Source organism: Ornithorhynchus anatinus, chromosome 1, assembly GCF_004115215.2.
Source record: "Ornithorhynchus anatinus isolate Pmale09 chromosome 1, mOrnAna1.pri.v4, whole genome shotgun sequence".
Taxonomy (NCBI): Eukaryota; Metazoa; Chordata; class Mammalia; order Monotremata; family Ornithorhynchidae; genus Ornithorhynchus; species Ornithorhynchus anatinus.
This window is the reverse complement of record NC_041728.1, coordinates 63,492,843-63,519,055: the sequence shown is the minus strand read 5'-3', so window position 1 is coordinate 63,519,055 and position 26,213 is coordinate 63,492,843. Positions and strand designations below refer to the sequence as shown.

General features: G+C 43.0%; 1 protein-coding gene across 13 annotated transcripts in view; it reads right to left on the bottom strand.

Moving 5' to 3' along the window:
- KLC1 (kinesin light chain 1) overlaps positions 1 to 26,213 on the bottom strand; it is a 74,414-nt gene that overhangs the window by 32,592 nt on the left and 15,609 nt on the right. For all 13 annotated transcript variants that reach the window (XM_029065781.2, XM_007665397.2, XM_007665447.2 and 10 more), the window contains 8 exons: positions 14,424 to 14,685; positions 8,972 to 9,202; positions 7,326 to 7,404; positions 6,005 to 6,230; positions 5,227 to 5,314; positions 4,379 to 4,480; positions 671 to 844; positions 417 to 516 (listed from right to left, as the gene is read on the bottom strand). In XM_029065781.2, the coding sequence (XP_028921614.1) occupies positions 417 to 516; positions 671 to 844; positions 4,379 to 4,480; positions 5,227 to 5,314; positions 6,005 to 6,230; positions 7,326 to 7,404; positions 8,972 to 9,202; positions 14,424 to 14,684 (1,261 nt within the window). In that variant the 5' untranslated portion in view covers position 14,685. Of the gene's footprint in view, positions 1 to 416; positions 517 to 670; positions 845 to 4,378; positions 4,481 to 5,226; positions 5,315 to 6,004; positions 6,231 to 7,325; positions 7,405 to 8,971; positions 9,203 to 14,423; positions 14,686 to 26,213 lie in introns of those variants that run through there.

The following is a 26,213-nucleotide window of genomic DNA, read 5'->3' as shown; positions in this document are numbered from 1 at the left end:
ACTCTGAAATGGGGGGGGGGGGGGGGGGGGGGTTAAGATCTTCTAGGAAAGAAGCCATTCAAATGACTCACTGTGGGTTCTAATATCAAGTTAGAATACTGCAAGTTTTACCTAACATGAGGAGAAAATATTTACCTCAAATAAAAAAGACATTAAAAATTTCTTGTAAGATCGTTATTGATGGAAGGCCTGGATGCCCATAGGGGTAAAAACTATAAAATGAATTTTATGGAAAATAAGCCAACTTCGTTAGACTCTACTCTCCCAAGCACTTAGTACAGTTCTTCTGCACAGAGTAAATGCTTAATAAGTCTGTGAATTAGTTCAAAAGAGGATAGAAAACTTAAAATTACCACCTAGAGACCGTACATTTTATCCTAACGCATTTTGGTTATGCACATGACTGAATTCCTTACCATCTACAGAGCCAAATTCCCTTTCATGCGCACGAGTTAGGATCTCCTTATACAGAGTTTCCGCTTGTTTAAATTTGCCTTGCTTCAAATAGCAGGATGCCTTGAAAAGAAATACAGATGTGATTTAACATCTTCCAAACACAAATGAAACCTCTCTCAATCTTCATCCCGACAACAGGGTAAATTTGAAACCCAATTCATAGGCAGGGCAATCAAACAAGCATTTCTGGATTTTTCCACTTCTATAAACCTACCAGATTATTTTTCGTCTTCGCCACATTAGGGTCATCAGGTCCCAGTTTGGTTTGGTAGATCTCAAGTGCTCGTTGATAATAATATTCCACCTCCTCATATTTGCCCTGATTCTGGCATAATAAGGCCAAGTTATTTAACTGCTTGGCAACATCCGGGTGATCCTTCCCCAAAACCTAAGGATCAAAATACAGAAGGATTTAGACACGCCCAGAATTTGTGGCCGTGCCTTTCAAATTCCCCCGCTTTTTCACTGCACTGCACATTCTATAACATCTTCCATTCACTTTGAGAATGTCCATCCCCTTCCTCTCAATGTCAGAACTTTCATGAATAGGCCACGGCTTTAGAGAAGGTAGCAAAGTTTAGACTAGGATTAGTCACTGGTTACCTCCTCACTCCAAATGCCCTTACACTACTTCCATTTAATACGGATAACACCATTTTGTCATTTCAACCCTTCAACTTCGTGTCATGGCCTACCCTCCCCGATCTGCATGCACCTCTCCAAAGTTAAACTTTTTTTTACTTTAGAATTTCCACTCTCTTCTCTCTTCAAAAAATGTTATATAAATCCACTGAAGCTCACAGTGGGCAGGGAACGAGCCCGCTAATTCTCTTGTACTGTATTCTCCCAAGCACTCAGCACAGTGCTCTGCACAGAGAAAGTGCTCAATAAATACCATGGATTAAAATACAGTTTTCAGATTTTTAGTTTTCTAATACAGTACTGGATTTACACAACATGGTTTCCATCTGGAATTGAAGCTGGGGTATACTTTCTATTCAGAATGTTAAAGAAGCAGCAGTGTAGCCTATTAAAGAAAAATAAATTACAGATAAATTCATATGCACTGTGAGGTTGAGGGTGGGGTGATTATCAAGTACTTTAAGGGTACAGATCTGAGCACACAGGCGAAGCAGAAGGGAGTGGAAGTAGAGGGAAAGAGGGCGGTCAGGGAGATGTCATTATAGTAATATTTTGAAGGTGGGGAGAGAGGTGGGCCCTGGAGTCAGAGAATCTGGCTCTGCCACTTACCTATGTGACCTGGGGCAAGTCACCTAATTTCTCTGTTCCTCAATTTCCTAAACTGTAAAATGAGATGAAAGACCTGCTCGCCCTCCAATTTAAGACTGAGTCAGATGAAGGACAGGAACTGTGTCTGCCGGATTACCTTGTATCTACCCCAGCACTTAGTTCAGTGCTTGGCACATAGTAAATGCTTAACAAATACCATAATAATCAATCAGTGGTATACACTGAATCATAAAGTGTGCAGAATACTGTTCAAAGCACTTGTGGGAGTACAGTACAACAGAGTCAGTAGTCATGTTCGCTGCCCATCAGGAGCTTACAGTCTAGATGGGGAGACAGACATTAATATAAATTTACCATAGAACACTGCAAGATGTTTATAATTGCTGTGAATATAATAATAATAATGTTCGTATTTGTTAAGCGCTTACTATGTGCAGAGCACTGTTCTAAGCGCTGGGGTAGACACAGGGGAATCAAATTGTCCCACGTGGGGCTCACGGTCTTAATCCCCATTTTACAGATGAGGGAACTGAGGCTCAGAGAAGTTAAGTGACTTGCCCACAGTCACACAGCTGAGAAGTGGCAGATCCGGGAGTCGAACCCAAGACCTCTGACTCCAAAGCCTGGGCTCTTTCCACTGAGCCACGCTGCTTCTCTCAATATGAATATAAGGGTGGGGTGATTATCAAGTGCTTAAAGGGTATAGATCCAAACGTATAGGCAACACAGAAGGGAGGGGAAGTGGGGGAAAGAGGGCTTAGCGGGGAAGGCCTCTTGAAGGAGATGTGATTTTAATCATTTGAAGGTGGAGAGAGTGGTGGATGGTCAGATATGAAGGGAGGAGTTCCAAGTCAAAGGGAGGACATAGGCAAAGGATCAACGGTGGGACAGACAAGGTGAAAGTATAGTGAGTAATTTGGCATTAGAGGAGAGAAGTGTTTGGACTTTGTTGTAGTATCCAACATAAATTCCTTACCATTGGATTTAAGGCACTCAATCATCTTGCCCCACCCTTCTCGTTTGGGAGCTATTAGGAAAATCTGGGACAAATTAACTTGTTTTTGGTTATCCTTTAAAGGAATCCCAGGGATTTTGAAGCTACGGACAGTCTAAGGTTTTTGAATTACTATATCATTAAATTATATTATGATATTATAGTATGAATTTAACCCTACCCTTCCTCATCTCACTAATCTGCTACTACAGGCCAGCCCGCACACTCCACTCCTCTAGTGCCAGCTTACTCTCTATGCCCCAATCTTGTCTATGCCACTGCTGGCTCCTTTCTCACATGCTCCTCCTAGACTGGAACTCATTCACTCAATCACACTATTGAGCATTTACTGTGTGCAGAGCACTCTACTAAGCAGTTGGAAAGTACAATTCAGCAAGAGAGAGAGACAAACCCTACCCAACAACGGGCTCACAGTCTAAACGGCGGAGACAGACAACAAAACAAAACAAGTAGACAGGCATCAATACCATCAAAATAAACAGAATCATAGAGATATACACATCATTAATAGAGTAATAAATATGTACCAATATTCACAAGTGCTGTGGGGAGGGGAAAGGGCAGACCACCACTCTTTTAACACCTTCAAAGCATTACTAAGGTCACATCCTCCTCCAAGAGGCCTTCCCCAATTAACCCTCTTTTCCCAGGCTCCCCTCCCCTCGAGTAGTCTGTGCACTTCAATCTGTGACCTTTGGACACTTGATGTTCTCCCCGTCTCCAACCACACAGCGCTTATGCACAGATCTTTAAATTATATACTATAACTTGATTATACATATTAATGTCTGTCTCCCCTTTTGGACTGCAAGATTGTTATGGGCAGTGAATGTGTCTGTTGTGTTGAATTGTACTCTCCCAAGCGCTTAGTACAGTGCTTTGCATATAGTAAGCACTCAATACAATTGATTGACAGTAGGATATAAGCAAAGTACAGTAGGGTAGGATTATATTCATAATAAACCACCATAATGTAATTTAATGATATAATTCAAAAACCAGGGTCTGTCTTTGGCTTCAAAATCCCTGGGATTCCTCCTATAGATAACTCAAAACAAGTTAATTTATCCCAAATTTTCCAAATAGCTCTCACTGAATTAAAAGTAAAAGGTGAACAATGCATTTCAATTCATGTAACTGTTTGAAATGCGTCAAGTTTAAAGGTTCTCACATTTTGCACCCCACCCTCTTCTTCAGAACTGCTGGAAAGCCAAAAGCACAGCCAGAAATTTAAATTAATCTAGAGTTTTTATTAATTTGCCTTATCTAATAATCCCAAAATAAAGTTCAAAAATATTTCACATCAATATTGCTCTTGCCTAAAGATTCCCTATCTGTTCCTAGGTGAAATATTCCCTTCCTTCCCAAATTTCAAATTTCTCTTTTTTCTGGGAAGCCTTTTCTGAACCACCTGAGGTTCTTGAAAACTTGGAGTGACACCTGCTGTACCAGTCTGCATTGTGAATGAGCTATATGGAGGTGTAAGTTCTTTGGACTTTGTTCGATACAGCCTTCTATAGTACGTGACTGTTCTCTCAAAAAACGGTCAAGTGATTCATTTTATAATGGAAATATTAGACTCTGCTTATAATTGAACCCCAAGTTTTCAAATAATCCCAAACTGTGTGAACAATGCAATCCTATGATCTTCAATACCTTTTCTCTGATCTCCAGAGCTCTCTTACACAAAGGCTCAGCTTCCTTGTACTTCCCTCTTTTACCATAGAGCACTGCAAGATTATTCAGTGTTGCGGCCACCTGACAAATGGAGAAAAACAGTGAGCACAGCAAAACTAGTCAAGATAGCCAAGGGATACGCTGACATAACTCACTGTTTCCCATACCCTATATGTACAGTGAAGGTTTCTACAGTTGATACGGTTATTTGGTTTACAGATAAAGGAATACAAAAATTTGTTTTATTATGTGATAATCTTGAATTTTAAAATGCTCGTTTTCTGTTCTGGATGGGCAGTGTAAAGTTCTGCAAAGAAACATTAACGCGTGTATAATGTCTCCTTCACTGTAATTTAGGCTATGTACAGTATATCCTCAACTGAATTCAAGTTAACAAATCAAGAAAGGTATGATTTGACTGACATAGTATATTAAGAGAGCATTAAAGCAAACCAAAGATGCACCTTTATGTGAATTTAGCTGCTGATTTTTAACAAAAAGCAAATGGAATTGCCCATTTAGAAAATCTTTGCATAAACTGCATGCAATTTGATTAAGGATCAGAAATTTGTGTTTTCTAAGCCATTTGGGGTGAGAAACAGCTTTCTAATAAATTACACGCACAATGGCATGTGCTAAATATTCAAGAGGAAGACTGAAGGCATGTAATTGGTGTTCAGTAATACATTGTGGCTTCCTACCTTAATCATCTAGTGACAAGCCGGGTCTTAACCCTGTCCTGTTGAGTTCAATATTAGAATGAGTAGGGTACAACACTTGAGGGAAATACATTATCAAAAGAGGGGGAGCACATCAGATATACAAACCGCTGGGTGGTCTTTGCCCAATGTCTTTTCACGAATAGCCAAGGCATCATTCAGTAGGTTAGCTGCATCTTTGTATTTGTTCTGATCCCTGAATTGAAGATTCAGATGGTAAGTTATTTCTCACTCTTTGTAAGTCACTAAGTCAGTAAAAGCAGTGATTTTTGCAACAGCAGTATGCTTGTGAGCTGGCACAAAGGGAATACCCAAAGTGTGCACTTCACGCCTGGTTTAAAGAGTCAGGTCAATGGTTATGACAGTTTCTTGACTAGTTTTTGGCGACGCTGCCCCAGGCCAGGGGACATTTTCGTTTCAGCAACTGGGATATTCTCGCTCCTACATCAGTCACTTGGCCTCACGGCCAGATTTCATTCCTCCATCAGGCCTACAACCAGGACAGCAGGAAGAGCAGGGACCACTAAATAAGGGCGAACAGCAAACCAACACCTAGTCCTCTTTCCATAGTAGGCCCTTTGTGGCTTGATCAGAAAGCTTCATCTCTGACGTCAGAAGACCGGCGGCTCCACCTTGAGAAGGGAAGCCACTTACGCTGCTTTTACAGATACAAGCTGAACATAATGGAGTGGAGTTCTGAGGGCTCAAAAGGGAACTGGAGGAAGAATTTAAGAGGAAGAGGAGCCCAGCCTCTAGTAACCTGAGGAGGGATCCACCACCCCCTAGAAAAACCCTCCTGCAAAACTACTGACCTTTGTTTCTAAAAGAATCCTAGGAGAAATGCATCTCCAGACCACGAGGGGTTGAAGGTGTCTGAACTCCTCACCTGTACACCAAGGCCAGTATGTTCAGCATCGTGGCCACATCTGGGTGATCGTGTCCAGAAGTCTTCTCTAGATCTTCCAGGGCTTGTTTGCAGAGGGGTACGGCGACCTCATATCGACCTTGGGAAGCATACTGGATGACAAGGTTATGAAGGGTCCGTAATCTGGCAGGAATTTCATAGCCACCTTGCTGGGCAGCGGCCGCTGCACTGCTATGCTGCTGTTGGACTGCAAGAGAGGCAAGTTTGTATAAAACTGATGGGCAGAAAAAAATCCAGACTAAAACTGTCTAGGTCAGGCACCAGCCAGTGTTGTTTTTATTGAACACGTTCAATAAATGGTAGTATTGAGCACCTACTCTGTGCAGAGAACGGCATGAAACGTGAGGGAGAAAAACCGAGCCCTGCCTCAAAGGAGCTTACCATCAAGCAGGGAACACAAACACTCAAATAGATGACCGGTAGGAGGAAGAAGAATATGCAAATATATAGACACGAGAGGGCTTCAGCAATAAGGATCACATACCAGAGGAGAAAAGCAAACTTTTATGAAGAGCGGCACTCGGTCTTCTTTACCCTTCTAAATCTTATCCCAAAATATATTTAAAACTAGAAAGAGGAGCACCACCAAAAAGGAAAATGCCAGTTCACATCTTTCATGCAACATCACCTCAAACTCTAACCTTACTACAGAGTAGAAGCAAAATGTTGGGGGTCTACTGGTGAAGAGAGTCTCAGCTTTAAATACGGATTAACTATCTACTTTCTGGGAAAAATTTCTCAATTCTCTCACCAAAACGAATACAGGAGAGATCTACACTCATCTGACTTTCTCTGTCAAACTAAAAAAAAAAAATAAGAACAAACTTGAATCACAATGATTGAGAAATTTACAAATTTATAAGAAAAGATGGGAAGGAGAACTTATCTTAAGGATAACCAGACAAATTTATTTACATTCTGTAAATAAATCTATCTGGCTTCCCATTCGGATGGCACTAGAAGAAAAATTTAGCAAGACGCTAACAGTTTTAAATTCAAAACAATGCCAACTTGATCTCAAGTCCTTATTAGTAATGCCGGCTATCGAAGACTCCTCAACTTTCAACTGAAAGTCATTGCTCTCCAATACTGCATTTCAGCGAGAAACATCCTCCTACAGTATCAGACTATGCCCATGTAATTTTAAAGCACTGGTTAAACATGCTTTACTCAGCGTTTCTTCCTAGTCATTTCCTACATTTGCTAAATTATTGATCAGGAGTAACATTAATAAAAAAGCTTTCAAATTTGAATCACCACATTGAACTGCTCCTTCACTTACTTCCTTGTCCTTGATCATCTTCGTCATTGGGGAAGAGGTCATCCAGAGGTTCTTTGGTAGAATCAGTGTCTTTGTCCTCCTATAAAATAACCCAAACCAAAACGCTTAAGTATACAAAGTACAGTACTATGAAGGCTACATTATGTAACCTCTAGACGGTAAGCTCACTGTAGGTTCTGCACAAAGTAAGCACCCAATACATATGATTGATTGATCGAAGGGCTAATGCCCTGAAAAGCTATAGGTGGCAATTATCAATATGCTTCTGGCAATTATTAATGTTTCTTCACAACAGAAATTCTCAATCATTTGCTCAAGTGAGGCATCACACCTTGAATCCCAACACTCTGCCAATGCCCTTTACAATTCCACATAATGGTGTTCAAGTTTGCTTAAATGGCATGGCTAATAAAATATATTTATCAGCTTTCTTAGTTTCAGACTAAATTTTATTAAACAATTTTTATTGAAGAAGCAGCACGGCCTAGTAGAACAAAGTAGTCACAGGGCCTGGTTTCTAATCCCAGCTCTGCCACTTGCCTGCTCTGTGAACTTGGGCAAAGCACTAAACTTGTCTGTGCCTCAGCTGTAAAATGAGGATTCGATACCTTTCCTCCTCCTACTTAGACAGTGAGCTCCCCAATGTCTGCACCTGCCCCAGAGCTCAACACTTAGTGTCTGGAACACAGTAAGTGCTTAACAAATACCTCAGTTATTATTCTTACTAGCCATTTTTGGCTGAAAGACAATAAAAACATTCCTTTGAAACCGTAGTGATACAAAACATCTAAATTGAACAGAAACCTGGAAAACCACCCTCTACTTACTCTCTTGACGGAGGTGAATTAAAATCTGGCATGGGCTGACAGAAAACGGTGCTGATTTCGCTCACTTTAGAAGCAGTGCACCTCTCAGTGGACCACTGAGAGGGAGAACAGGCAGGTCGACTTCTCTGCTAGGCCTAGGAGTTCTTACGCCGTACGGCTGTGTAACTGATTTACTTTGCTTCAACTTAAAACTCATGCCGAAGTCCCCCCACTGCCCTTAATCTTGGGGACCAGTTTTAGACAACATACTGAACTAGGGACTCGACGAACGGGTGGTGAGGAAATGGGCCTTGCGGGTACTCTCTGAAGGCGAAGATAAAGGAGGAAAATGAATAATGCAAGCCCTGGCAAGCAAGACTGCTGCAAATAAGAGCACCCAGGGGGTATGGAGCTAAGGCTGCCTTGCTCCTGAGAGGGAGCAAAACAACACAGACTCACATATGCATTTGCTCAAACAGAGATGGGAAGGGCAGCAAGAAATCCAGATGTTCTGCCAAAATCTAGAGAGCATCAACCTGAGTTTGGAAGGGGTCCCAGAGCTGCTTCCATTCGGCCAGAAGCTGATGGGCTCTCCAGGGTGGCTGCCAGGGATTGGTTAAAAAATCTACGAAAACATGCCCACAGCTAAACATTAACTGGGAAGCAAACAAAAAGGCCCAATGCGATGTTTTGGTGCCGAAAGTTATCCTCTACGAAGAGTAGATGCAAAAGCAAGGTGGGGAAGAGGTCACCTTAAAAGAAACGGCTCTACAGTAGCTAAAATAGCCCAAGACCCACCCAATAAATGCCCTAAGATTATTTTAAAGAACAGGGACTTACTGATGGAGAAATATCGTCATCATATTTTTTCAACTGATTCATGAATTCCAGATGTTTCTTTTCTTCCTCCAACTGAGCCACAGATTGTTCACTCTTTTGTAATTTCTGTTGTGTGTTAGCTAACTCGTCCCGCAGCCACTGATTTTCCTGGCACAACCGGCGCACCTGAGCACGCAATTTCTGTTTCTCCGATTCAACGGCATTTAGGTGATTTGACAAAGCCATCATTACCTGAAAAACACACAAATAATTGAAAAAAAAAATCTAGAGCAATCATCTACAGTACTTAACATTTCACGCCTCTGAAAATCCCTAATACTCTCCACTGTCTTTTAAGGATCTGTTTCTGGGATATATTATACACTAACACAAGAGAGAAGCAGCATGGCCTAGTGGAAAGAGCACAGACCAGGGAGTCAGAAGGACCTGGGTTTTAATCTCAGCTCTGCCACGAGACCTTAGGCAAGTCACTTCACTTCTCTGTGCCTCAATTACCTCATCTGTAAAAATGGGGATTAAGACAGAGTCCCATGTGGTACATGGACTGTATGCAACCTGATTAATCTTGTAACTACCCCAGCACATGGTACAATGCTTGGAACATGGTAAGCACTTAAAATAGCCCCCCAAAATAGGAAAGACTTTTGTCATCTGCAGTCCTAGAAATCTAAGCTTTTATTCACCACAGTAAATGGATTTTCTTTCTTACTCTAACAGGGATGATTCACTTCAAAAAACACTTTTAAATTTGTCTTTTGTTTACAGTATTGCCATGCATTTTAAAAGGATGAAAGATGCTATATTCAACCAGATTTACTGAGTGCTTAGTACAGTGTGCTGCACACAGTAAGCGCTTAGGAGAGTGCAATATAATAGACACATTCCCTGCCCACAATGAGCTTACAGTCTAGAGACGGTGGGAGAGAGGAGAGTATGGCAGAGGAGACAGACAGCAATACAGATAAATTACAGATGTGCACATAAGTGCTGTGGGGCTGAGGGGTGGGGAGAACAAAGGGAGCAAGTGAGGGCAAGGCAGAAGGGAGTGGGAGAAGAGGAAAGGGTGGGCTTAGTCCGGGAAGCCCTCTTGGCAGAGATGTGCCTTCAATAAGGCTTTGAAGCAGGGAAGAGTAATTGTCTGTCGGATATATAAATACACACATATATCTTATTTTGATGCCTGACTCCCCACTCTAGACTGTAAGCCCGTTGAGGACAGAGACTGTTTCTCTTTGTTGCTGAACTGTACTTTCCAAGTACTTAGTACGGTGCTCTGCACACAGTCAGAGCTCAATATATACGATTGAATGAATATACATATCCATGATTTGCTAATTACTCCAAACACTTTCTGGACTTTCGGAATTCAGCATTTAAGTAATCTAATGATAGGAGAATTACGATAGAGGGGTTCTGAAGCCCTCCAAGCCAGACTTGAGGGTGTCAAGGGTGTCAAGCTCAGAAAATTGTGGCCCTTCAGATTCGAGTAGCAACAGAAACAAAAACAGAGGCTGTAACTCAACTTTATAAAACTTGCTCATTTTTGTAATGCCAGCATCACAATCTTGGATGTAAATTGAATCTTTCCTTTGAATAATATAAAATGCTTCCATAACCATTATATCATATCCTCTCATTCCTCCACGGTACAAAGAGTAGTCTCCCAATTTTACACACTGAGAAACTAAGGCCGATAAGCAATTTGCTTGGGGCCGAACCTGACCCAGAGCCCAGCAGCCTCTTTTCTTTTCCTCTAGTCAAGAGGAGCAAAAGGTAGGAAATGGGTGCATCTTCCTGAACAAATGTACTCTGTGGCAACAAAAATATCTAATTTGTTATGCATATGTGTTAGACATTTCTGGAAAGTTTGCTTGTAAAATGTCCCTAATAGTGTAATTTTGATGTTAAATAACTTTCTTAAAGCTATATCTACCGTATGAAATTTCCTTCCAACAAAATCCCAAGTTTTCATATATACAATGTAACAAATGGACCCAATAAACTAACTCTAAAACAAATTATCCACTTTCTGCATCTCAATTTCCTTATGGCCTCTTCTTTGAAAAAGAGTTTTCCATTCCTTCCCTGTAAAGTGTAAATGTTACATAATTTTTTTTTAGAACCAACAGACCTATCACAGATTTTTTTTTGGGTTCTGGGGCACATTAAAATTAGAACGCTTAATTTAACACTGACAATTCACTACTTAAGATGTCTGACAGACACCCGACCAGCACCGTTCTGGTGATAACTTTTTTCAAATGTCTGCACTTCCATTTAGAAACTCAGGTGACCACAGTATTTTCAGAGGCCCTTATTCGACTCTTATGATTCTGCCTAGCAAAGTCTTTTTATGCCAGCTTGGATTCAACAGTGAGGCTGAGGGCATCCTAAGATGCCCCTCGCCCACCGCCCCACCCTGGGTTACCTGTGGGGACCCCTTGTTTCTGACCATAAACTCCCCGGTTAGAGAGTAAATTGCTGGTGGCTGGAGGGAGTCTATTATTTTGAACTTCTCAAGAGCCTAATTCAGGGAGCAAGGCCTAGTGGATTAAGTATGGACCTGAGATTCAGAGGGTCCTAAGCTCTGCCACTTGTCTGCTGTGTGACCTTGGGCAAGTCACTTTGCTTCTCTGGGCCTCTGTTACCTCATCTGTAAAATGGGGATTTGAGCCTGTGAGCCCCAGGCAGATAGGGATCATGGCAGCGTGGCTCAGTGGAAAGAGCCTGGGCTTTAGAGTCAGAGGTCATGAGTTCGAATCCCAGCTCTGCCACTTGTCAGCTGTGTGACTGTGGGCAAGTCACTTATCTTCTCTGGGCCTCAGTTACCTCATCTGTAAAATGGGGGTGAAGACTGTGAGCCCCTCGTGGGACAACCTGATTCCCCTGTCTACCTCAGCGCTTAGAACAGTGCTCTGCACATAGTAAGCGCTTAACAAATACCAACATTATTATTAACCTGATATGCTGGTAGCCACCTCAGTGCTTAGTACAGTGCCTGGCACATAGTAAGCACTTAACAAATGTCATAATTATTACCATTCTTACTAAGTGGGCCCTCAATAAATGCTACTAGTACTTTGTGTGATTTTTATTTTTTTATTAAATATAAGACCCGGAATAATCATGTTCCACTCTGATTTTCCTGGGGAGGAGGAAGTGAAAGCAGCATGTTATCTATGGAACCATTTAAAAATCATCTTCCAGGAGGTCTGAGTCGGGTGAGGGAATGGTGACACCGAGAGAAACTCGCCCGCCTCTCTACCTGGCTCCTTGTGCCTCCAGAAAGATTTTCAAATGGAAAAAGTTTCCCTTGGTGTTCAGGGAGGCACGGGGAGCTGGAGAGTAGGAGGGCACACACCACGGCACCCTCAAAGAGGGAGAGGTTGCCATCCATCTGCATTTTGTCCGGGTGGTCCTCTACCCGAGGCAGCTCTTCCAGGAAATCTGTATTTCTTCCCGGAATAGTTAAAGTCTGGATTTGCTTGTTTTTGATGTCAGAGGGGAGGAGTCATGAGCCCCAGCAGCAGCTGTTTGGAGTCACGCTCTGTACAAGGGGCAGGACTCCCTAGGGGGGCAGTAGGGTAGAGATAGAGTACGTGCCTGAGAGTCAGAAGGTCATGGGTTCAAATTCTGACTTTGCCACTTGTCTGCTGTGTGACCTTGGGCACGTCATTTTACTTTTCCTTGTCTCAGTTACCGCATCTGTAAAATGGGGATTGAGACTGTGAGCTCCGCATGGGACAGGGACTGCTTCCAACACGATTTGATTGTATCTACCCCAGCGCTTAGTATAGTGTCTGGCACATAGTAAGCACTTAAATACCATGATTTTTTTTCCTCTAGGGTGACAACAAAGGTCTCTTGCAAATCCTATGCACTGCATCACATGTCGGCCCAATAAGGGCCAAGGGATCTCAGCATTTTAGCTCTTACCTCTCCCATCTCCTACTCTGAACAGATGTCTCCTCACTGGTGAGTTAACCCAAGACCCGCACTCCTCTAGGGACTGCCCTGGCCCTGATGCCCTGGGCATGTCAGAGGTGACAACCCTTGCTGGGAACTGCTAGAGAGTTGGACTTTAAAGCGTAGGGGATTTACTCCCCCGAAAATCTCCCAAGGTAATTTGGAAAGAGAGGAAGAGGTTAATGATGTGTTGAGGCTGAACCACTGCCAGACCTTGGGCCACCCGGAGTTAAGCAAACATTTTTCGAAAGTTCATGTTTTGCCTGTTTTGCCTAAGATTCACTACACAAGCAAATCTGCTTTTAGGATCTTAAATCATTTCTAGGCAGAGGAAAGGCATCTGGCCAAATGCTTCTAGCAGATTTCTATTTGCCTTTTTGGGGGAACTTCCTCATGAGTAGGGAAAGTCCTGTGTGTTGCGTTCAGGGTCTGCCAGAAATGCTATTACTGGTTTAAATGACATTTCTGGTTTTTCCAACTGCATTTTAAGATTACAGGTGCTCCCCCCAGAGTGACCTTTATTGCAATCTCGTTATAGCTTTTAGTATCTTTATTTAAAAGTTAGGAAGAGTCTACTTCATAAAAAAAGAAATGAGTACTACGCACCCCTCTGAGGAGCAAGCCACCCGCTAATATGGGTTTTTTTTTCCTATTTGGAATGAACTATAAAGGTATAATTCTCTTTGTACCCAAGCATTTAGCTGGGTTCAGTTCTAATATTCAAGCATCCTCAAGTTTTCTCCCAAACAATTCCACTCCACCATCTTGTCACACTAAGGAACATCACATGAGACCTGTTAGGGCAAGAGGCCAGCAGAGACTGTTCAAAAATCTTGGAACCTTTTCAAACTGTTACATGAGGTAGAATGAAAAGGCCTCATTCCTGTTGAGAACCAATTTTCCTCCATGAAAAGTGGAAGGCAAAATGGCACCCTGACAACCTAACTCTGCACTGATATCGATGAGAAAACAAACAAGAATCTCACACTGAGACAACCATTCCATTCGGTTCCTCCATTCTTGAGAGCCCCGTGTGGTCCCTGAGATTCACAAAGCATTAAAAGGAGAAGATTAGCAAGGAGGCAGGAAAAGGCCTACAGACTCAGGTCCCCAGAGCTCACGTCACAATTTGACAGACCTATAAAAGGTAGCAAGAGTAAAAATTAAAGCCTCACTTTTTCTCTAAAAATCTGAGTCATTTATTTATTTAGTGTTATTCTTTTAGTCCTCCCTTAGAGTCCCAAGTCTGAGCAGGTCCCTTACAGTATATCAGAATTGTACACATCTAGCAGCTGGGCTTTAAGTAAAACAAATTTAGAAAATTAACATATATGAGCTGCTCGATGTAGCTTTTAATGTACCTTCCCATTATCTCTGTTCCCGCACATTTCAATTCGAGGCAATGCCCAAAGACAAGGTTTTTCTCTAAAAATGTTTTCTTAACTAAAAGTCACAGCTAACTGAACACTTCTGCCCCAAATTCTACCTGCGCCTCGCTCAGTCCAAGCTCCAGCATTTCCAGCGATTTCCGAATCATGTTTGATTTCTCTTCCACCAGATTACTTTCGTCATCTTTCTTCAAACATTTGAGGGTTTCGAGTAAACTCTGCAAGATGGAATTGTGTTCATTCTTCAGCGCCTCCAGTCCCTGAATAACTTGCTTTGTCTTCGAAATAATTTCATCTTGCGTCAGCTTCTCCAACTTGTCTTCCTTTAGATACACCATCGTGGACATGTTGTCATACATTCTGAAATGAAAAGAATATAGACAACAAACTCAGGTTATCTATTTTTATTTATGTGAGGCTCACTTTTGAATATGTCAATGATTACTGACAGATAACTATTAGGAAAGGATTAATTCTGTCCACGACAAGAGTGAAAATGAACTCTTAGAGACAGTTTGGGTGATTACACTCTGGGTGTCGGCCTTCCAACTTCTATTGTATGTTCCCTCAACACTTAGTAAAATGCAATACATCAAGCATCTTGTAATTACCATGTGATTATACTCTCTCCCTGCCACTCAAAGTTATTTTCAGGCAGATAAAATATATCCAAATATAACATCTCAAAATAATTTATGTGGATGGAGCACTTTGCAGTTACCATTTCAGCCACAAAGATTCAAAGTTAGGCAAACACCCATCGACTCTTCAGTACATATGCAAGACTATATAGGATTCCAAAAATGAAGCAATACAGAATTTTATTTTTTTTGAAAAATGGGGTCACAAAATCATAGTTACTTTCTTTAAAAAAAAACAAAACTAAAATCAGAACCAAAATAAAAAACCACAGACATCCCAAAATTAGAAAACAGGCCTGTATGATAAAATAATTGATTCATAAAGGTGACAGGAATTAAAACAATGCAAACATTGACTGGAATTCAGTAATCCAAGCAATTATGACTATTGGAGAGAAAGTCGCCAAATCGTCTCAATAGACTACTTGGTTAAGACAACTCACAACCACACCAGCTAGGAAATGAACAGTCTTCAAGGCGTGGGACGTGGTCCTGTGAAGCTGAGAGGTATGACGAGTACCCTGAGCCCAGTGGAGAGCCTCAAAATCCAGAGTCCCCTTGCAAGCCCTTAGAAACGGGGGGAGACTTTCACCCAGCAGGCAGTAGTGTTCAGTTTGGGATGGGCGGCCAACACATCTCCCCCTGACCCTAGGCCACTTGGGTCCTATCACAGCCCTGCTAGAAAACAGGGGGATAGAAATGATGACGGAGTCAAGGGCCCACCAAAGACTCTCCCTAGGGGTGGACAGGCAATTGATCCAGGTTAGAGGGAGTGGGGTGAGGTTTAGAGCGTGGGACTTCCCCCCTTAAATCTCACCCCATCCTCATCGAAACCAAGGCTGCGGCAGGACTTGATCAACCAACCAAGTAGATCAAGAGTACGTGCTGCATGCCTAATGCGGGCAGATTGAGGCCCTAAACCCTTGGAAGGATTCACCAGAGCTATGAGTCACCACCCCTGACCGAAACAATAGTTTCCGGGTAGGAGGAGGAAGAAAAGTGGATCTGTAGGTGAGCGAGTGCTCAGAGGATAAACATCCCTGTCCCGGCTGCCTTCCGCACTCTCCAGACAACCCCAAACTGAGTCTCTGATGCTTTTTTGTTTCCCTCTTCTGCCCTACAATGCTGGGACTGCTGAAGTAACAGCCAGACCCCTGCTAGAACCAGAAGAGGAAAAAAAGCAAACAGCATTCTAGTCAAGCATCCCCAAAATACATTCAGTGGTTAAGAAGCAGCGTGGACTAGTGACAAGAGCACGGGCCAAGGAGTCAGAGGACCGAGGTTCTAATCCCAGCTCTGCCACTTATCTGCTGTGTGACCTTGAGCAAGTTCATTCATTCATTCAATAGTATTGATTGAGCGCTTACTATGTGCAGAGCACTGTACTAAGCGCTTGGAATGAACAAGTCGGCAACAGATAGAGACGGTCCCTGCCGTTTGACGGGCTTACGGTCTGATCGGGGGAGATGGACGGACAAGAACGATGGCAATAAATAGAGTCGAGGGGAAGAACATCTCGTAAAAACAACGGCGACTAAATAGAATCAAGGCGATGTACATTTCATTAACAAAATAGATAGGGTAATGAAAATATATACAGTTGAGCGGACGAGTACAGTGCCGAGGGGATGGGAAGGGAGAGGGGGAGGAGCAGAGGGAAAGGGGGGAACAGAGGGTGTAGCTGCGGAGAGGTGAAGGGGGGGCGGTAGAGGGAGTAGAGGGAGAAGAGGAGCTCAGTCTCACCTCTTGGAGGAGGTGAGTTAAGTAGGGTTTTGAAGAGGGGAAGAGAATCAGTTTGGCGGAGGTGAGGAGGGAGGGCGTTCCGGGACCGCGGGAGGACGTGGCCCGGGGGTCGACGGCGGGATGGGCGAGACCGAGGGACGGTGAGGAGGTGGGCGGCGGAGGAGCGGAGCGTGCGGGGTGGGCGGTAGAAAGAGAGAAGGGAGGAGAGGTAGGAAGGGGCAAGGTGATGGAGAGCCTCGAAGCCTAGAATGAGGAGTTTTTGTTTGGAGCGGAGGTTGATAGGCAACCACTGGAGTTGTTTAAGAAGGGGAGTGACAGGCCCAGATCGTTTCTGCGGGAAGATGAGCCGGGCAGCGGAGTGAAGAATAGACCCGAGCGGGGCGAGAGAGGAGGAAGGAAGATCAGAGAGAAGGCTGACACAGTAGTCTAGCCGGGATATAACGAGAGTCCATAGCAGTAAGGTAGCCGTTTGGGTGGAGAGGAAAGGGCGGATCTTGGCGATATTGTAAAGGTGAAACCGGCAGGTCTTGGTAACGGAAGTCTCTTAACTTCTCTGCGTCTCAGTTACCTCAGCTGTAAAATGGGTTTTAAGACTGTGAGGTCCATGTGGGACATGGACTGTGTCCAACCTGATTAGGTTGTTTCTACCCCTGCACGTAGCACGGTGCCTGGTACATAGGAAGCACTTAGGGATCACCAAAAAACAGTGGTGATCAATCAAGTGCTTACTGCGTACCTACTGTGTACAAAGCGTGGACTAAATCCTTGGGAGAGCCTTGTCTTATGCCGTTGAGTCATCTCCGACCCGCAGCGACACCACGGACACATCTCCCCCAGAACGCCCCGCTCTCCATCTGCAATCGTTCTGGGAGTGGATCCAGAGCGTTTTCTTGGTAAAAATACGGAAGCGGTTTATCACCTTCTGCACAGTAAACTCAGTAAACTTAGAGAAGCAGCATGGCTCAGTGGAAAGAGCATGGGCTTTGGAGTCCGAGGTCATGGGTTCGAATCCCAGCTCTGCCACTTGTCAGCTGTGTGACTGTGGGCGTCACTTAACTTCTCTGTGCCTCAGTTACCTCATCTGTAAAATGGGGATGAAGACTGTGAGCCCCATGTGGGACAACCTGATTCCCCTGTGTCTACCCCAGAGCTTAGAACAGTACTCTGGACATAGTAAGCGCTTAACAAATACCAACATTATTATAACATTATTAAACTCGAGTCTCTGCCCTCGACTCTCTCCCGTCCCCCTGCTGCCCAGCACAGAAGCGTTTTGACTTGAAGCAGATACCCTTCCACTCGCTTGCCACTGCCCAAGCTAAGAATGGAATGGGTAGGCCTCTGCTTGACTCTCCCTCCCATGACTGAGATTGGTAGAATACTGGAAACTCTCCAGGTGTGAACTTGAGAGGGGCCTTGGGAGAATACAATATGGTAAACAGATGACTCCTGCCCTAAGGAGTTTACACTCTAACATGGGAGCCTGGCACAATAGTAATTTAGAGGGCAGAGGAAGGAGGAAATGGAATCATCAACCACCAGGAAGCATTTTACTAAGTGTTGGGGAAAACACAAAACAGAAGTTGGCAGGCCAACAACCGAGGTCTAATCATCACCCAAACTGTCACTAAGTGTTTATCTTCAGTCCAATCATGGACAAAATGCATCATTAACACCCATAACTAACCCAACTCCCAATCTCTGTCCTTAAATCTACCTGTGGCCCGGATCGTGTTTGATTATTTTTATCGACAAGTTAATTTTGAGTTCTGGGAATGCTGATTGGATTTTTTAAACAATAAGTGTTTACTATATCTTAAGCACTGAGGTAAATACAAGCTAATAAAAATGGACACAGTCCCTTTCCCATATAGACAGCACAATCTATCATCCTATTCTACCGAAGAGGAAACTGAGGTCCAGAAAAGTAAAGTGACTTGCCCAAGGTCACACGGTAGGCAAGTGGCAGAGCCAGGATACAAACTTGGGTCTCCTGACTCGCAAATCCCTGCTTGTTCCACCAGGCAATGCTGCCTCCCATAAACTTCAGGTGTTTCTTTTAGGCACTTTTGGTCTCCCTTTGTCTATAAACGAAACTAGGCTAGGAATACCGATGATGCAATTTACTAATTTCTCATTACACTGGGTTCAGGAGTAGTGGGATGACAACCTGACTATGGGGCAATTCAAATTAAGATTCAGAGAAGCAGCAAGGCCTAGTGGAAAGAGCACAGCCCTGGGAGTTAGAGGAAATGGGTTCTAATTCCAGCCCCGCCGCTTGTCTGCTGTGTGACTTTGGGCACCTCATTTAATTTCTCTGTGCCTCAGTTCCTTCATCTGTAAAAATGGGGATTAAGACTGGATCCCCATGAGATAGAGGCTGTGTCCAACCTGATTATCTTGTATCCAGCCTAATGCATAATATAGCACCTAGATCATAGTAAGGGCTTAGCGAGTATCACTTAAAAAAAGAACAAACAGGTTGGTAGAATTTTATTTCCTCCAGAAAGCTATTCTAGAGCATTAAAAAATTAATTTCCACAAGCATCTCACCTAACGTGAAGAAGTTATACGTAGGCAAAGGCCATTTTGTGATTCAGTTGTCTTGAAAACTGCTAAAAAAGTGGAAAGGTATTCCATTTTAAAAGGCAGGAATTACAAAGGATGATTACATGTGCCCTGAGAATTATCTTGGATATGTACACATATCACACTCTGTAAATATAGCATTGAATTTGAACAAGTGTAAAAAATGTGATATTTCATAAATTTCCTGGAAAAAATGAGAACCATTGTTGCACTGCATTAAACTCAGTCAGTGAATCAATAGTATTGAACACTTACTGTGTGCAGGGCACTGTACTAAGCACTTGGGAGAGTATAATACAACTGAATTGGTAGATACGTTCCCTGCCCACAACGAGCTTACAGGACTAGACTGTCATATTGTTATCTTCGTACTTTCCCAAGCACTTAGCACAGTGCTCTGGACACAGTAAGCACTCAATAAATACAACGGTTTGAGGATAACTTGGATAGAAAGCAATTATAAATCAATCAATGGTATTTATTGAGCACTTGCTGTGTGCTGAACACTGAGCTAGACAATTGGGAGAGAACAATACAGTTAGAGTTGGAAGACTTTTGCCCTCCGCACAGGTCTAGAAGAGGACAGACATTAAAAATAAAATACTGATGGGGAATGGGAAAGTCTAAAGTTATCCATATTAATGCTGTGGGGCTGGGATGAATATCAAGTGCTTAAAGGGCAATAATAATCATAATCATCATCATCAAGGTATTTAATACACGCTCACTATGTGCCAGGCACTGTACTAGGGGCTGGAGTGGAAGCAGCGTGACTCAGTGGAAAGAGCACGGGCTTTGGAGTCAGAGGTCACGGGTTCGAATCCCAGCTCAGCCACTTGTCAGCTGTGTGACTTTGGGCAAGTCACAACTTCTCAGTGCCTCAGTTACCTCATCTGTAAATGGGGATTAAGACTGTGAGCCCCACGTGGGACAACCTGATTCCCTTGTGTCTACTCCAGCGCTTAGAACAGTGCTCGGCACATAGTAAGCGCTTAACAAATACCAACATTATTAACATTATTACAAGCAAATTGGGTTGGACACAGTGCCTGTCCCACATCGGGTTCAGAGTCTCAATCCCCATTTTACAGAAGAAGTAACTGAGGCAAGGAGAAGTAAAGTGACTTGGCCAGGTCACACAGCAGATTAGAAACCACAACCTTCTGACTGCCAGACCCCTGCTCCATCCGCTAAGCCGTGCTCCTTCTCTAACACAGATCTAAGTGCATAGGCAAGTAGAAGGACGGATAAATGGGAGAAATGAGGGCATAGTCAAGGAAAGCCTCTTGGAGGAGGTGAAATTTTAGTAGAGCTTTGGAGGTAGGGAAAACCGTCACAATTAAAACCAAAATCAAAGACGCTCTGTGAAAAGGTCAGTTAGCAAAAAGGATGCAAACAAAAGTACAAAACAATGGCTTGACAAATGAAATTTTCACATCCCTTCAGGGTACTTTCTCCTCTAGGAGAATACAGTTTACTCACATTTAATAAATTTTGGGAAACCCCAGAATTGCATGTTATCTGAAAATTGTGTCTTACTGAAACTACCCCTGCTGAGTTGAGGAACATACTCAAACCCACTTATTAAAATGTCCTTAAAATAACTGATCATAGGGACCGCGGCCACTAAAGGCCAACAAACTCATCCACCCAGAAAAAAATATAGGGAAAAAAAGCAGTTTTGTGGCTACATAAATCATGATGTGTCCATACCTGGAATATTACAGCCAGTTCTTGATCACTGCATTTTAGGGATCACTTGATGTCGATGAATCGTATTTATTGAGCGCTTACCAGGTACAGAGAACTGTACTAAGCACTTGGCCAAGATCCGCCCTTTCCTCTCCACCCAAACGGCTACCTTACTATTACGGGCTCTCGTTATATCCCGGCTAGACTACTGTGTCAGCCTTCTCTCTGACCTCCCTTCCTCCTCTCTTGCCCCGCTCCGGTCTATTCTTCACTCCGCTGCCCGGCTCATCTTCCTGCAGAAACGATCCGGGCATGTCACTCCCCTTCTTAAACAACTCCAGTGGTTGCCTATCGACCTCCGCTCCAAACAAAAACTCCTCACTCTAGGCTTCAAGGCTCTCCATCACCTTGCCCCTTCCTACCTCTCCTCCCTTCTCTCTTTCTACCGCCCACCCCGCACGCTCCGCTCCTCTGCCGCCCACCTCCTCGCCGTCCCTCGGTCTCGCCTATCCCGCCGTCGACCCCTGGGTCACGTCCTCCCGCGGTCCTGGAACGCCCTCCCTCCTCACCTCCGCCAAACTGATTCTCTTTCCCTCTTCAAAACCTTACTTAAAAATCACCTCCTCCAAGAGGCCTTCCCAGACTGAGCTCCTCTTCCCCCTCTACTCCCTCTGCCATCCCCCCTTTACCTCTCCGCAGCTAAAGCCTCATTTTCCCCTTTTCCCTCTGCTCCTCCACCTCTCCCTTCCCATCCCCACAGCACTGTACCCGTCCGCTCAACTGTATATATTTTCGTTACCCTATTTATTTTGTTAATGAATTGTACATCGCCTCGATTCTATTTAGTTGCCATTGTTTTTATGAGATGTTCTTCCCCTTGACGCTGTTTAGTGCCATTGTTCTTGTCCGTCCGTCTCCCCCGATTAGACTGTAAGCCCGTCAAACGGCAGGGACTGTCTCTATCTGTTGCCGACTTGTTCATCCCAAGCGCTTAGTACAGTGCTCTGCACATAGTAAGCGCTCAATAAATACTATTGAATGAATGAATACAATATAACAGAGGTGGCAGACGTTCCTTGCCCACAACGAGCTTATGGCCTTTAAAAAAAATGTACCAAGGAGGACACCGAAAATGATCGGGGAGTCAGAGGAACAGAGATGGACTGAAATGATCAGAACTCTTCAGCCAGGAAAGACAATACCCGAGAGGGGCCAAGATTAAGCCACCAAAGCCCTACAAAGGGCAGACAGGACAAAGACCGAATCGCTGCTCACCAGATAGATCCCTGCTGGATGCGTCCTGCTGAGGGGCATCCACTGAAGCCTGAAAATGGCAAGATCAAGTCAAACAAGAGGAGACACTTTTTCACCCAGCAGGAAATAAGCACACTGATTGGCTACCTGCAGGAGCTTTGCCGGAAAACAAAAACAATAAATTCTAAAAGTTTGAAATGAATGACTGGAAAAGAGGCCCACAATGTACTGTTGTTACGGGGGGGAAGAAAAAAATGAGTACTGCTGAAAATTTCATCCCCAATTATGTGGTAGAGTAAGAAGGGATGCAACTGACACATCTAAGCCTCCAACTATTACTCAGATGCTATTTCAGGGCCAACACTAGATAAACTGAACTGTTCGTCATATTTGAATGGTATTTCTTTACTCTGCGAAGTTTGGTGATCTAATAGTCAGTAAAATAAGAACCGACAGCACAGCCAGTTAGTAGGGTAACTCTGTCAGAAATGATAAACATTCGAAGTATACTTGGCCAATTTAAAAATATAAAGAGTCTGGTCACCTTCAATCTGTGGTCTGATCCCAGACCTCAGCTCTCCCCATCTACAAAACCCTTCAGAAACCACGTCTCTTCCAGGAAGCCCACCCAGATTGAATTCTAGTATCTGCATTTTATCCCATGCTTCTGCACTACTGAAACATGAGTACTCACATAGACTTTATGAACATATCCTTACACTCTATTACTTTCATTTATCTACTGTATTAATTTTAGTGTCTTCCCCCACTAGACTGCAAGCTCCTTGAAGGCAAGGATTGTATCTTCTAATTCTACCTCACTACTCTCCGAAGTGCTTAGTACAATGCTCTGCACAGAGTAGGTGCTCAATAAATACTGCTGATGGATACCATTGTTACTAAATGCTACTGATTAAAACGTCTTCATTTGACTCTAAAACAAACGATTGAGATCCTTCCACAATTTGTAGGCAGACTTTCCCAATTCCCGGAAACCAAATATGCATCAAAAAAGGGCATTCAACACCGAGAAACAATGTCTGTAAAGATGAGGCTTTTATCACCTTTAGAAATAGAAAAGTGTGATTTTTAAAAGCATGTCATCAGAAGGACCGTCACGAGAAAGTGCAAAATCGTTCTTTCAGGTTCCAGTGCAGAGGAAAAAAAAAAATCATGTGCCTTTAATTGTCCTCGGTTAAGAGGAGATGGTGACAGGAAATAGAACGGAATGCATTTGTTCAACTGGGTCTGACAAATGTAGTAGAGGTTAATTGGATTCTATAAAACAAAGGAGACAGAGAAACGAACTGAATTGTCACTTGTTTCGGCAAAAGGCAAGTTGTCTAAAAAATACAATCTCTGGCAAATACTTTAACATTTGTCAACAGTCAGCCTGCTGGTGTGAAGGGAAACAAGAGGGAAGTAGGTTGCCTAGTGTGTGTCACTGACTGTAAATTCCTCCTTTGGGATAATACTGTTGAGAGCAATTAAGCTGCAAAAATAAAATGGATGCTGTGACTTGTTCCTGTGGGGATGGAGTTGATGTAGAACCTGAAACCCTGTTTTAAAGGGAATATTTTATAACTATCATGAGCAAAGCCACACTCAACGGTTAAATCCAATCTGCATCCTTGGCAGTTTGGGCTAAACTGCTCATTACTCTGTTACCGGGAAAAACTGAGACTATGCCTTGAGAACCATTTTTGAAATTTAGAGGAAGTTTAATGGCCAAAATTTAATCTATTCTAAAAACGCTCTAAAAATTCTCAGCCTTTAATGTACACGTTCAAGTAGGGGTAATCTATTTCCTGGCATTCATCATAAATACAAATGTAATCCGCCGTCCAAAATTAGAAGTTGAAATTTCAGCTTTTAAAATGGATGAACCACACACCACAGGCAAGGAATCTGTTTGAAATCAAGAGCATGCAGTAAATCTGATTTTCTTACTGTAGGCATATCCGTTTTTTAGACACCAATTTTAATTGGCATCTCCAAAGAAAACAAGCCATTTAACAGAGGCCTCAATGGAAATACAATAATCAGTCAGCTATATGAAAGAATGGCATCACCTATTAGAGATAACTGATTTTTTTTTGGCCGAGAGTTGAGAGATGCCTGGATCTCATTTCTGATCCAGGGTGGGAGAGGGAAAGGGAGGTGTGGAGAATAAGAGGACGCCATGCAGGGATAGGCCACTATCAATCAATCAGTACTGGTTTTTGAACACCTAATGTATGCCGGGCACTAGGGAAAACACAACAGAATTCGTATACACATTTCTTGCCACAGATACAGGCTGTAGCAGAGACTGAGAACACCTGGGTCCTATTTCTGACCCCAAGTTGCACCCCTAAAGGTGGAAAAAGAATCCAGACCTCCCCCCTCCCCACCAGCAAGGCTCACCAGTTTCCTCCTTCTACTCTACTAGTGAACAAATCAAACCAATAAACAGGCCCCTCCCTCAGTCCTACATATAATTACAGAGAGGCAGCTGGCCTAACGGATAGAGCACAGGCCTGGGAATCAGGAGGACCGGATTCTAATGCTAGCTCCACCACATGTCTGTGAGACCCTGGGCAAACCACTTCACTGTGCCTCAGTGACCTCATCTGCAAAATGAGGGTTAAGACTGTGAGCCGTATATGCGACAGGGACTGTCCCCAACCTGATTAGCTTATATCTACCCCAGTGCCTGGCACATAGTAAGCGCTTAAGTACCATAAAAAAAAAATTAGCAAACCTAACAGGTAGACAGAGCTGTACTGCAAGAAAATGTCCAAAATATTAACAGAGGTGAAGGGGCAGGGCCCATTCAACAGTGAAAAAGTTTGCTTGGCTTAGTTGATAAACCAACTACTGCTAAGACCTATTCTTGAACACTCCCAGAAAAGGTGGGCTCAACAGAAACCCACCCCACACCATGGTTTCTCAGAAGCAGGGGACACCTGGATCCATTTTAGTGACTTAGGCACCCTCTTCTTTTCTTGCAGCCCCGGACTCTGCTAAGAGGTGATTCATTTTAGCTGCCCCTGCTTACAATTCCAGATTGCAGGGAAGGGAGATAATACAGTTAATTCTACATCGGCTAAAAAAAAGGTAGACTATTTTGTAAACAGATTTCTAATATTTAGAGATATAAGTTTATTGTAAATCCATTTAAATAATGTTTGGTCAATATTTTCAGTCTGTACAACTTTTAAAACACAGCCGATGCTACCAAAAAAATGTATTAAATAAAAACATCACACCAAAAACAAAAGCAAAAAAACCCCCAAAACACCCACCCTTCTGGCCAATAATTAATCTATTTTTACAATATAAATAAATGCACCTGTATCCCCATTTTTAATTATTATTAATGCCTATAGTTTAGTGGCCAAGATATATATCTCCTTGGGTCAGCCTTTTCTAACATATCAACATTTTGCCTTCAGTGAAATAAGATACTGATCAAATACAACTACAGAAAAGAAATCTGTCCTGCCACACTGAATTCTGTTTTATCTTTATAACAGATCTTTAAAGAAAGATGATTCTGAAGATTGCTGAAGCATTACAAAATGGGGAAAAAAAATGCCTATCGACTACTAATTTAAAAAAATCAAAAACACTCTACAAATGCCACTGCAATTTCTAGGAATGAATTTTGCATTGAAAATGTCAATCAGTGGTATTTATTGAGTGTTCAGTGTGTGCAGAGCACTGTACTAAGCGCTTGGGAGAGACAATACAACAGAGTCGATAGACAAGTTCCTGCTGTGTCCTAGAGGACTAGCCAAGGGAAAATAGGCCCTTATTAAAGCAAAATAGATTCTAACTGACCACGAGGAGGAACTCCTTCACTAGCTGGGTGAAAATCCCACTGATATAGACTGTGAGGAGATTCCTGAAGATCTTAAGAAAAGACTTTCCTGACCAGTTTGGTCATTCACCTTCCTGTAGGCACGGGGCTGAGCCAGATTCTCT